We start from the raw sequence: 14,581 nt of genomic DNA on the forward strand, positions 1-14,581 counted from the left end.
ATAATTTCGAAAAGGAAAAGTATATTTACTATACTGCCAGATATTTCAGTTTGTAAATAAACTATCATCAGTGGCTTAGCAGAAAACAGTTTTTTTTACAAGGTAGAATACAAACAATTGATCATTCAAAATTAGAACAAGCCGTGTGATGTCACATTGCTAATCACAATATCATTTCACTGAAGAAAGGTAAACATAATAGTGCAGAATAATTTGATATCTTTAGTATGATTTTATAAATTAAGTTTTTTGTATGACATTGTAAATTTATACATGTAATTTATTCTGCACTCTTATGTTTAATTTCTTCAGCAAAATGATATTATGATTAGTGAAGTAACATCACGCAGCTTGTTCTAATTTTGAATGATCAATTGTTTGTATTCTACCTTGTAGAACACTGTTTTCTCAAGCCACTGATGATAGTTTGTTATTTTCAAACTGAAATATCTGGAAGTATACTGCTCAAAACAATTAGGGAATATTTTGGTTTTCTTGTAATTATAAAGGGGGTGCTTAAGGGTCAAAGCTGTATAACTGAGAGGAGACCTCCACATAGCCTTTAAAGGAATGCGGAGAACCGACCAGGGCTTCTGACCTAATGTCCAATCCTCACCTTCTCGTGGTGCACCCTGTTGGGTATCTACTTTGATACTGAACGAACGAGGATGGGCTGGCAATTTGGGATTTAGCCGACCAAATTGTATTCTTATTGGTTAAACCAAAATAAAAAATGATGGTACAACATGACAAAATTTCATGCTGGCTGGGGCGTCGCCCGGTTAAACAAGGCCCCTGTTGTTTTCGCCAGAGAACCAGGGCGAACAGCGAAAAGTCAGCTACTGGAACAAATCTGAAAACAAACCCCAACTCAACATCACCAGAGTTAAAGATCGGTACTATCAACATAAGAAGCCTGAATGGCAAAGAAATGGAGCTAGCTGAGGAATTAGATAAGTACCAGATCGACATAATAGGGGTGACTGAAACAAAAAAGACCAAAACTGGTGAGATCTTTCTGAGTAATAAATACAAAATGTTATATTCAGGCAATAACAATCAAGGAAAAGAAGGAGTAGCCATAGTATTCAACACAAAATACGAGGCTAATCTTCTTGAATGGCAGTCAGTCTCAAGTAGAGTAATGTGGGCAAATATGAGAATGGGGAACTGGACAATGAGACTTATTTGTGCCTATGGTCCCACAGAAGGTTCTACTAAGGTAGAAGTGGAGGAATTTTTTGAGGCTTTAGAAAAAGCAACTGACACAATGAAAAGGGAAAAGTTGGTCCTTGTTGGGGATCTAAATAGAGTAGGAAATGATTGTGAGACAATCATTTCCTAAAATTTTCCCAAAAAATATTTTGGGAAAATTTGGAGAAAAGAGCAAAGCTAATAATAATGGCAAATATCTGTTGGATTTCTGCTCAGGACATGGACTGGTTATTACTAACACCATGTTCCAACATAAAAATGTGCACAAATTCACATGGAGAGAAGAGGCTAGGAATAAGAAAAGTCTCATTGACTATGTTATTGTTGATAGTGATGTTTTCTCCCTGGTGCAGGACACCAGAGTGTACAGAGGATTTGAAATTGGAAGTCATCACTATTTAGTCTTGAGCAGGATAAAATTGAATTTCATATTGAAAAGAATAACATGTAAGAAAGTTTTAAAGCGAATAAAAGTTGAGCAGCTCTCAGATGTGAACTGTAGACTAAAATACAGAAATATTATTGAAAAGAAAATGAAAGAGTTTGAGAACAGGAATCAAACCTTGGAGATTCAGTGGCAATCTCTGAAGGAAACATTGATTGATTCTGCCAGAGAGGCATGTGGTGAGGTTGTGTGCAAAGATAAAAAAATCAGAACTCCCTCTGGTGGACACAGGAAGTTAAAGAGGCAGTGAAGGAAAAGAAGAAAGCATATCAAAAGTTCCTGGCAAATAAGTCAGCTTTTACTCTTACAGAATACAGAGACAAATGTAAGAAAGCTAAACAGTGTGTAAAACTAGCTAAACAAAAGTCATGGGAGGACTTTGGCAAGAATATAGAAAATAAATATCAAGAAGGTGGCAAAATATTCTGGAGGTCGTTGAAGAAGCTTAGGAATGGAGGAAAGAGTGCTGTAAAAGGAATTAGAGATGATAAAGGTGAAATGAAAACTGGAGAAAAAGATATCCTTGAAGTATGGAGTAAGTACTTTGAAAAACTGCTAAATGAAACAAGCAGTGATGACAGCACAGTGATAAAAAACACTGACCAGGCATGCAGTCAGGAATACATATCCATACTTGAAGTAGAAAAAGCCATCAAAGGCTTGAAATGTGGAAAGGCAGCAGGAGTAGATGATATTCGACCAGAAATGCTGAAGTATGGTGGTATAAGAGTCTTACAGTGGCTGCACTGCATAGTTCAGAAAGCCTGAACAGAGGGACGAATTCCCGATGATTGGAGTAGAGCTCTCATAGTACCCATACATAAAAAGGGAAATAAAACTGAATGTGAGAATTACAGAGGTATTTCCCTACTGAGTGTTCCTGGCAAGATCTATGCAAGTATACTTGAGAAACGGTTGAGAAGAATTGTGGAAGAAAAGCTTGGTGAAGAACAAGCTGGATTCAGGCCAAATAGAGGCCTGTCAGGATCAGATCTTCACTTTATGGCAAATAGTCGAGAAAGCATGGGAATATAACAAAGATCTGTATTTAAGTTTTGTCGATTTGGAAAAGGCATATGACAAGGTGCCAAGAGAGAAGCTATTCAATACGCTGCAGTTATATGGTGTCAATGGGGCATTATATCAAGCAATACTTAGTCTTTATTTGAGTTGTGAGTCAGCAGTTAGAATTGAAGTACAGGAAGATGGTTTAATGTTAAATCTGGTGTGAGACAAGGATGTACATTATCCCCTCTGTTATTCATTATCTATATGGATCACATTATGAAGGAATGTGGTATTAAACCTGATATCAAAATTGGAGATGTTAATGTCAGCTCTTTGCTTTATGCGGATGATGTTATACTTCTAAATAAATCCGCTACAAGTCTGCAAGATTCTCTGACTAAATTGAATAGCTGTTGTAATAGATATGGTATGAAGGTCAGCAATAAAAAGACAAAGACAATGAAAATAATCAGAATCATTGAAAATGTCAACTGTGTTGTGAATGGAGAACCTGTGGAACAAGTAAAACATTTCAGCTACTTAGGCACAATTTTTACTGAAGATGGTAAACTAAATATAGAAATAGACAACAGAATCAGCAAAGCTGGTATCGTGGGAAGTCAATTGAATAAATTCATATGGAATAAGAAAGAAATTAGTCGGAACACTAAATTAGCTGTATACAAGACTGTGTTCAAACCAATTTTAACTTATGGATCTGAGAGCTGGGTCAGAAGTAAAACACTTGACCAAAGACTAGAGACCGCAGATATGAGAGTCCTGAGAAAGATTAGAGGCGTGAACAGATGGCATCAATGGCAATATCATATTAAAAATGAGGATATTAGGAAAGAACTTGACATTGTCAGCATCCAGGAATGCGTTAGCAGAGCTAATCTCAGATGGTATGGTCACTTAAATAGAATGGGAGAGGAAAGATTAGCAAAACAAGTGTTCTCTGCCAGGTTGGCAGGAAAACGACCCAGAGGAAGACCAAGATATAGGTGGATTGATAGGTGGTACAAAGTGCCTTAGACGATAGAAATATAAGATCTGATAATGTTGGAGTCTTGACAAGTAACAGACTGATAAGGAGGAAAATTGTAGATAGGAAGTTAGTAATGATGTAATTTTTTCATGTAGTACTGTCATATCCTGTACACCCCTTGAGGGTACATGGCAGGAATTTGATGATGATGATGATGATGTAATTATAAAGTCATAAACATAATTTACAAATGTAATACATTTATTTTAAAATATTCTTAATATACAACAGCGTAGAAGGTGCAACTGCATACAAAATCGTGTTAAGACTTGCTGAAACATGTCTTAGCCATATTTAGCATGTGGTAGGTATAAAAGCGTGGCTTGTTGCACTCACTTCCACAGCGCATAATTATCATTTCAATTGTAAACTTATGTCACCAACCACCCATTATTTTGTTAAAAATGGCAGTGCAACATGATATCCCAGAATCCATGGCTTGGAGAGCCATTGGATTCTGGGATATCATGTAGATTACAAGCTGGACAAATGCAGTAAGTCGTCGCTCAAGCGTGTCATGTATCGTGCTCAAAGCGAAATTTCTTGACTTTGGAATCGCCTTCTGGAGACGGGAAATGTTTGCTGAAGACAAGGTCAAGGTCGCCCATCGTCAACAACTCCAAGAGACGATCAGTATTTTTCATTATTTGCCAGAAGAAAATGCCAATCCAATCCAATCATGCTCGGGATGCTTTAGATAGGCACGTTTCTGTTCGACTAGTGCCACCACAATCTCTTCAAGAACTGGAAATTGCTCTAACAGAAGAGTGGGAAAATATCCAAAAAAGATTTAATTATCTTATCTGGTCCTTGCAAGATGTACTGCTTTTTTGGCTGTTAGTGGAGACCATACACCCTGTTAAAAATTACCAAAAGCATTTTTGGCTATTCTTGTTATTCTTTTTAAAATTATTTCACGCTAAAATGTATAATTTGTTAAATTTGTAATAAATATAGATTATTTAAACAATATCTCATCAATTATACCCTATTCATAAGTAAGAAATATTTATTCATGTATAAAGTACCCAATAGTTATATTTATTTGCAGAAATTTATAATTATCCGACAGAAACTAAAATATCCCCTAATTGTTTTGAGCAGTGTATATTAAATATACTTTTCTTGTGCTAACGCGTAGATCGTTCTTAGTCAATAACTTTGCATACACTTACTACTGTTTTCAGAGAATGTCTCTTCCTGCTTGCAGGAGCTAGACTGGAGGAATTTTATGTTAATTAATGTTGATTTCATATATAAAAGAGTGGAGAGGGAGAGAGAGAGAGAGAGAGAGAGATACGATCTAAGTTTATTTAAAATGCATTACAAATTGTTATAAAAGTTTCACCTTTCACAGATTATAACACAGCTTCATTAAATGACAATTCAATATTTACACTAACAAATGTATTTTTTTACAAATAATAAAACAATTTCATGAAATTATTATTATTACAGGCGATTCCGAGGAGTCCTTAGACTCCTCGAAGGAGGATATAAACATCATGTCCTTCACAACTATTCAACATTCACACAGTATCTATCATACTTTACCATGAACTCATTCAACGTCAGAGCATCCACGACAGACTCTGGCAGCTTATTCCACTCATTCACCACTCTAAAAGTAATAAACCCAGGTTTAACACCCTTACTAACCACACTCTTGCCCAGCTTCTATGGATGTCCCCTAGTCCTCCCACCACCAATCCTGTACTCAAAAATATTCTCCGAATTAATCCAATAGAAACCTTTCAGCAATTTGAATGTCTCAATCATATTTCCCCTTTTCTGCCTATCAACCAATTTCTGCAACCCACAAATCTTCAAGCTGTTGTCATAAGGTTCATTCCATAGACCTGCTATCATCTTGGTCACTCGTCTCTGGATCCTCTCAACCTCCTCCTCCCCATCAAGAAGAAACCTAGGTGACCAATTCTGGGCACAGTAGTCGAGATGGGGTCTTATCAAGGCTCGATAAAGAGGAACAATAACTTGCTTATCTCTGCTTGTCAAAGTATTCTTCAGCATCCAAGTGATTTGATGAGCTGATTTAGCCATTTTTGCAATGTACTAAATTTCAACTCCCTATCCACCAACACACCCAAATCTCTGGCTTCGTCAACCTCCTGGAGTACAGTTCCATCAATGTGATATACTGCTGCTAATTTTTCAGCCCAAAATGCATAACTTTACACTTTGCTACATTAAACTGACATCCATTCTCATTATCCCAGACTGCTGATCTATCCAAATCATCCTGCAAAATTTTGACATCTTCTGCATTCACTACTGCCCTACCCAACTTTGCATCATCAGCGAAAAAATAAACCATTCCTCTCAGATCCTTCGCTATATCGTTAATGAACAAATTAAACAGCAGTGGTCCAAGAACAGAACCCTGAGGCACACCACTAATCACAGGCCGTCTCTTGGACTCTACTCCTGAGTAAACTACTCTCTAGTATCTCTCCATCAACCCTCTTCCTAACCATCTTACCAACCCTATATCCATTCCCATATGTTGCAGTTTATGGATTAAAATCCCATGTAGTATCCTGTCAAAGGCCTTAGCCAGGTCCAGCAGTATCACTGTAAACCCATTACTCTTATTCAGTTCAGCCGTCACTGTGTTATAGAACATGAGCAAGTTACTGAGGCATGATCTACCCTTCACAAAACCATGCTGTCCCCCATACAGTATCTCATTTTCATCAATCCATTCCTGTATTTTTCCCTTGACTACTTTCTCCAAGACCTTGATAACGACTCCTGATATGCTGATCGGTCGGTAATTTGCAAAAGTAGTCTTGGATCCTCCTTTATGCAGTGGAACTATTTTCCCCCTTCCTTCCACCCCTTCGGGACTAAACCAGACCCGATCAGATTAAACAATATGGTCAAGGGCACTGACAATTCTTTAGCTGCTTCACGTAAGACCCATGATGGTATACCGTCCAATCCGACAGATGTATTCACATTAAGGTTCTGTAATAGACTATTCACCTCCACTTCATTCATCACAATTCCAGCATAAACTAATGGTTCCTTCATTTTTTCAATGTCATCACCTGGATGATATACTTTTGCAAAGTGCTCGCTCAGTAACTCCACTATATCGACTGATTCAGTGACCTCCTTACCATCGTCATTCCTTAAAATCATTTTGCCGTGTACGGTTTTTCTTTTACTTGCACCATATTGAAAGAACTATTTCGGATTCTCTTTTCTAATTTCCTTTCATAATCCGCTTTTGCTTTTCTTACCACACTCATTACCCTTCTGGCCTGCGCTTTATACCATTCATGTGCCTGCAGGTCACCATTCTCCTTAAATTCCCTGCACAGTTGTTTCTTCTTTTTGCAACTCAAGTTTAACAGTGTTATTAATCCATTTAACCCCTACTTGATTTACTATTCGAACTCTAGGTATACAGTCAGCCATAACTTCCTGCAAATGCTCCTTAACCACTTCCCATGCCCTATCTACATCCAGCCCTTGCAGTTTTACATGCCATGGCACTGAACCAAGCAATCTCCTAAGCTTGTCATAGTTGCAAGCATGGTAATTCCACATTTACCCTGGTTTAATCAAAAATTTCACACATTTAGCCACCTCCCAGGTCAAGACCCTATGATCACTCTCACCAATAGGTGAGAACACGGTCATATTCATTACAGTGAAATTCTCAGATACTATTACTAGGTCAAGCATTCTCGAACCCCCTAGTATTTTCCGTTACATGCTGTCTCAGATAGTTATCCCTTAGTAACTGAATAAAATCCAGTTCCTTCCTCACACGTGTCCTCTCCTCCTTCCAATCGATGTTACCAAAGTTGAAATCCCCCATAATAATTACCCATCTTCCACTCATTTCATCAATTTGTCTATGCATACTATCTCCACCATCTATTCCATCACCTGGTCTATAGCAGCATCCAACTGTAAATTTTGTTCCGTTAGTCTCAATCTCACATCAAATAGCCTCAAATGAGCTCTTTTCACTATCCTGCAATATAACTTTTATTCTCTTTGGCTGCAGTTCATCAGCTCTCATCAATAACACTCCTCCCCCATTTTATTCTCTGTCCCTCCTGAACACACTATACCCTACACATTCTATCCCACTACTTATATCATCTTCTGTCAGCCATGTTTCACTAATGCCAATAACCTGTGGTCAGGAAGAGCCAACCAAGGCCCAAAATTCTTCCTTCTTGTTCCTAGTACTCCTGGCATTAGTATTAGGTCCTGCACAGGTCCATTTGTCCCACCCCTATCTTGATGTGTTATACTAATTATCCCATTCTGATTTCTTGTCCTTCATACTGGCTTGGGCACATTATATACATTCTTACACTCAACTGCCTCACTGATGTCTGCACATCTACTTCCTCCCCTCTTTAATAGTTCTAGTTTCCCTGATTTTGCACCTCCACTCTCACTTCACTCAGCAACACTTTTTCCAGTCTTTGCACACCAAATCCATTCAAATGTAAGCCATCCATCTTGTACAAATGCTTTCACCCATCAAACTCACCCCACACGTCCACAAACTTCACACCACACCGTCTGCATAACCTGCGCATAAAGTCATTTGCGATTATGGCCCACCTCCTAAACTATTCTCTGTCATTCTGCGGCAACAGACTCACTATCCTAACTCTGTCACTCTTTTCTTTCTCTACCTCTAATAATTCCTTCAAGTTCTCTCTCATATCAAATTTTCTCCTTTAAAATGATTCGTTCCTGCTACGACTATTATTTCTTTCACCCTCTGCTTTTGAGCTCTAATACTCTCATTTACATCCTTAATTTTTGCACCCGGTAAGTACAATTTAGTCAAATCTTATCCATCACACCTCTTACTAATGAGTCACCATACAACACTCTTTCCTTCATTTCTGAAACACTCCCAATCATACGCTTATTTTTCCTTTCATACACTTGCTTATTTTCGTTAGCCAAGACGATCGGGAAAGTTTTGCAAATGCTCCAACTGCCGCTTCGCCCTATGTATTACTCTGCGTAACCGTGAGATCTAACTCATTACAGCTCATTTCTCAATTTTTTTATTATTCAAACCATTTTCTCTCTCTGTATAAGTACTTTCACCCTCTCTTTCATCACCGCTCTCATTGCTATCTTGTTCGACATCACAATTTACTATCAAACCACTATTTTCTCTCACATTCTGGCTTTCTTATACAACAACAACAATCTCACGACCTGGCACACGCCTCAATTCCTCACTTTCCTTACACTTTCAGCACAGTCTCCCACCACATCATTATCTATCCATCTATCTATCTATCTATCTATCTGGGGTGTAACGTAGACTGCCTCCTCATGGTGCACCCTGGATAACGCTAAATAGTCTACAGCAACAGATGGATTCGTACTCTCCTAGCAGGACTCACGGACACAGGCTATCCGATAACCAACACAAACCTACCGAGGATTTAAGAATCAAGAATATGGGCTCTTTCTTAAAAATATGCCAGTTAAACATAGAAGGCATAAGTAGGGCTAAATGCGAAGTTCTTACTAAGATCCTGAATTACCATCAAATAGATGTAGATGTAGTTGTAGTACAGGAAACTCACACTAAGGACGATCTAGATCTACTAACAAGAGGGAAAAAAAATATGGTTACAAGATGATTAACTGCATAAATCATCCCAAATATGGTGTGCCAAATATATAAAAAATATAATTAGAAATGTCAAGATCTGTGAATCAAGTACCAGCAAGGACATATAGAGTGTATCTATTATAATAGCTGGTTATACTATAACCAACGTGTATAAACCTCCCTTAGCTAAATGGCCTGATCAAGTACTGTCCCAGAAATAACATCCAAGCATAATCCTGGGAGATTTTAATAGTCATCACTCCCTTTGGGGCTATAGAAAAGATGACCTTAATGGTACCCTACTAGTGAACTGGATGGAAAATCAAAACCTCTATCTGATCTTTGATGCCAAAGATAAACTGAGCATTCTCTCCTCTAGATGGGAAAGAGGATATAACCCTGATTTGTGCTTCTGTACTGCAGATGATTATGGTGGCCAAATTCCCATCTCTAGGAAAATATTAGACAGTTTTCCAAATAGCCACCATCGACCTATAATCTATAAAGTAGGCCTAAATATTCCAATCATAAGAACAATATTAAAACTTAGGTGGAACTTTCTCAAAGCGACTGGGATTCTTTTAAGAAACAGGTTGACACTATAATAAGATTCATAGAGCCCACTGTAAACAATTACAATAGATTTGTTGACATTGTTATTGGTGCTGCCAAACGAACCATTCCAAGAGGTTTTAGGAGAGAATATATCCCAGGCTGGAATAGTGACAGTGAAAAACTGTATAAAGAATTCTCTACTAATAATAACTCTACAGTAGCCACTGAGCTACTGAAGTCTCTTGACAATGCTAGAAAAGACGGATTAAAACAATGAACAATTTTAATTTTCCTCATTCCAGTCGAAAAGCTTGGTCTCTGATTAAGAAACTTGTCCCTCTAATACAAGGAGTTCTGGTAAACTGCTCACCATAGATCCAAAACCCACAGCAAAGCATATACTCTCAATGACTAAATATCCTCAAGATAAAGTAACTACGAGAGAGGTGAAACAAAAAATAAAAAATCTCAAAACAGATCTTCCACCATCATCACTATCTCAGGCTTTCGCTTCGAAAGGAACTTACCCAGACAGTTAACTCATTGAGGACTGGGAGGACAGCTGAATTCGATAACATCTACCCTGAATTCATTAAGAACTGTGAACCAAAAACTATTCAATGGATTACTGCTATGTACAATAATATCCTTGACTCTGGCATATTTCCATCAATTTTTAAAAGATCTAAAATCATTGCTGTCTTAAAACCTGGCAAAGACCCTACAATTGCTTCCAACTACCGTCCTATTGCCTTGTTAAGTATCTACCTGAAACTTCTCGAAAGAATGTTACACAACAGAATTTCTTCAAGTATACATAACAGAACTCCACAAGAACAGGCTGGCTTCAAACCTGACAGAAGTTGTTGCGATCAAGTACTGGCCTTGACAACCTTTATAGAGAACAATTGAAAACAATAGCGGTATTCATAGACCTCTCTGCTGCCTATGACACAGTGTGGAGAGAGGGTCTTATCTTAAAATTCCTAGAAACTATCCCATCACCAAAACTAGCCAACTTAATTAATCAAATACTAGCAGACAGATGGATACAAGTATCTCTCAACGAATCCCAAAGTAAATTCTTTAAGATTAAAAATGGCCTACCTCAGGGGTCAGTTCTTGCCCCATTGCACTTTAACTTATATATTAGTGTTATCCCAGAGACAGCATCACGGAGATTCATGTATGCTGATGATATTGCCATTGCAACTCAACATTCAACATTACAATAAGCTGAGAACACCTTAACTGAAGATCTGGCTGTACTTGATAAATACTTTAGACGATGGCGATTACAACCTAACCTGAACAAAACTGAAGTAGCATCCTTTCATTTAAGTAATAACCAGGCCAACTATATCCCAAAAGTTTACTTCAGAAATAAACAGGTGAAATTTAACAATCATCCAAAATACCTAGGAGTTACCCTAGACAGAAGTTTAACATTTAAATACCATCTAGAAAATATTGCTGGGAAATTAAAAACTCATAGTAATATAATGCATAAACTTGCTGGTACTTTTTTGGGGTGCTGATGCCAACACACTGCGTACTACTGCACTGTCTTTGGTCTATTCCACAGCAGAGTATTGCGCTCTTGTGTGGCTGAACAGCACACACACGCACACTTCTTTGGTCGATGTCCAGTGAATCAAACTATGAGGATAATCTCTGGAGCTTTAAGATCTACTCCTGACTACTGGCTCCCAACTCTCAGTAATATAGCCCCTAACTCGCTCCGCAGGACCCAAGCCTTAAGCAAACTATGGACAAAAATAATTGGAAACAGTTCCTTGCCTATCCACCAAGACATTTCCTTCCATACTTCACAAAGACTGAAATCCAAGCACCCTGCCTGGAGGAGTGCAATACAAATAAATGACTAGAACTTCGACCTATGTGAGTCATGGGGAGAGTACTAGTTTCAACATACCTCCAATCTTCAAATACCCATCTCAAATCCGACATCTCGTCTGGAGGACTTCAATCTCCCTTGACATGTATGGACCACTTTAAATCAGATCAGAACAGGGCATGGGAGATGTAAGCATCTCTTGTATAAATGGAACTGGTCCGATACTCCAAACTGTGAATGCAGAAGAGAGATCCAGACTATCAATCATATTGTGCTTGAGTTCCCGATCTACTCATTCTTGGGTTCTAAAGAGGACTTTTTTTAAACTGACCCACAGAATCCCTGGAGTGGATCCGGGATTTAAGGATCAAGCTCTGACTCCTGATTCTTAATTTTGATGTTTAATCATTTCAACCTAGTGTACCCCTTTTAATTTGATTTTTACAATTGATTTTATACTGTTTTATGTAATTTGTATGTTTTATTCTGAGACCTGTACATCATACGCTAAATAATAAATCTATCCAAACTCCAGCCTCTTTCGGGAAAGCATACATCCTGCACACATTACACTGGATGAATTCCCTTACATTAAAGTTTTTGAACAAAGACGGCAAAGTTTTGGACGCCATTGTTTTTCGTCGCATTGCCGCCGTGCTACACTATCAATCGTATCTTTAAACTACTAGTTTAAATAAAGTGGAAATCACACAGACACACCAAGTTACTAAAAACAAACAATACTACGTTAAGATTGAATCAACTGCCAATTTTTTCTCAAAATAATTTGAGAAATTATTTCTTCTTTTCTTTTCGGGAACTCTCTGCAAACACCACACACCATGTAGTCTTCTAGCAGACTTCTCTCAAATTATTACATATTCTACAATAATTCTTAACTTCACAATAACATTTCAAATAATTAGTAAATGAGAAAAATATTTTTCATAAAATTCATTATTTGATTACAAAAAATGAGGATATGATTTTTTTTTTTTTTTTGTGTACTTACCTACTGATACAACATCACCAGGAATCAAATCACTACTAATAATTGGTCTCCACTTGCGATTTCTGTAAACCTAAAAATACAAGTAATAAAAAAAACATCATTTACAGGCCAAGTATACATGCCTATTTACAGAAGTAAAATTTATTGAAGGAATTTCTTAAAAAAAAAAAAAAGTTCAAACAACTGTGAGGAATGCAAAGAATGGATTGGAATTTCTGACCTGATGTCAGAAAAATCTTAAAACATCACTTTCCTGTAGAATTCTCCATTACGCATCCTCATATGGATCAATATTGCCTAACTCAGACACCAAAATTTTATTATTATTATTACATGATACCTCCAGGGATTCCAATGACTTATCGAGAAAGGGCATTGAGAGAGGGCACCTACTCTTGCCTCCAACACTCAATTCACCAACTACACGAAACACAATTACAATCGTCATCTAAACCAGAGCCATCTACCGCCCACCACTGCTAGAATTTTCACAGACAATCACAAACATCCATGCCCATGGCGGGATTCGAACCTGCAGCCTTTTGGTTGGAGAGTGGATACACTAACAACTCAGCCAATCAGGCTGACATGATGATGTTGATGATATGATGGTACATCACAATCAAATATATTAGCTAGGCCATTAATCAGTTAAACTAGGCTGGTTTTGTCAGAGAAACATAGTTTTGTTTTGTTGTTTACCATCAAGACTGAAAATAATAACTCTCTTCTTTTCTAGACACACAGGGGTGCTTAAGGGTCAAAGCTGTATAACTGAGAGGAGACCTCCACATAGCCTTTAAAGGAATGCGGAGAACCGACCAGGGCTTCTGACCTAATGTCCAATCCTCACCTTCTCGTGGTGCACCCTGTTGGGTATCTACTTTGATACTGAACGAACGAGGATGGGCTGGCAATTTGGGATTTAGCCGACCAAATTGTATTCTTATTGGTTAAACCAAAATAAAAAATGATGGTACAACATGACAAAATTTCATGCCGGCTGGGGCGTCGCCCGGTTAAACAAGGCCCCCGTTGTTTTTGCCAGGGAACCAGGGCGAACAGCGAAAAGTCAGCTACTGGAACAAATCTGAAAACAAACCCCAACTCAACATCACCAGAGTTAAAGATCGGTACTATCAACGTAAGAAGCCTGAATGGCAAAGAAATGGAGCTAGCTGAGGAATTAGATAAGTACCAGATCGACATAATAGGGGTGACTGAAACAAAAAAGACCAAAACTGGTGAGATCTTTCTGAGCAATAAATACAAAATGTTATATTCAGGCAATAACAATCAAGGAAAAGAAGGAGTAGCCATAGTATTCAACACAAAATACGAGGCTAATCTTCTTGAATGGCAGTCAGTCTCAAGTAGAGTAATGTGGGCAAATATGAGAATGGGGAACTGGACAATGAGACTTATTTGTGCCTATGGTCCCACAGAAGGTTCTACTAAGGTAGAAGTGGAGGAATTTTTTGAGGCTTTAGAAAAAGCAACTGACACAATGAAAAAGGAAAAGTTGGTCCTTGTTGGGGATCTAAATAGTAGAGTAGGAAATGATTGTGAGACATACAAAAATATTTTGGGAAAATTTGGAGAAAAGAGCAAAGCTAATAATAATGGCAAATATCTGTTGGATTTCTGCTCAGGACATGGACTGGTTATTAGTAACACCATGTTCCAACATAAAAATGTGCACAAATTCACATGGAGAGAAGAGGCTAGGAATAAGAAAAGTCTCATTGACTATGTTATTGTTGATAGTGATGTTTTCTCCCTGGTGCAGGACACCAGAGTGTACA

The 14,581-nt window shown here is 37.9% G+C and overlaps 1 protein-coding gene across 5 annotated transcripts in view; it reads right to left on the reverse strand.

Annotated features, from left to right (window-relative positions):
* The window catches only part of LOC150108709 (endoplasmic reticulum transmembrane helix translocase), a 647,746-nt gene that overhangs the window by 453,589 nt on the left and 179,576 nt on the right, over positions 1–14,581 (reverse strand). For all 5 annotated transcript variants that reach the window (XR_016548145.1, XR_016548143.1, XR_016548146.1 and 2 more), the window contains exon 5: positions 12,777–12,846. Coding sequence is in view for 1 of the 5 variants with exons in the window: in XM_090390936.1 (XP_090247062.1) it covers positions 12,777–12,846 (70 nt within the window). In the remaining 4 variants the exon portion in view is untranslated. The remainder of the gene's footprint in view (positions 1–12,776; positions 12,847–14,581) is intronic.

Source organism: Typopeltis vanoorti, chromosome 3 (genome assembly GCF_054136105.1).
Source record: "Typopeltis vanoorti isolate ZY-2024b chromosome 3, IOZ_Tvanoo_1.0, whole genome shotgun sequence".
NCBI lineage: Eukaryota > Metazoa > Arthropoda > Arachnida > Uropygi > Thelyphonidae > Typopeltis > Typopeltis vanoorti.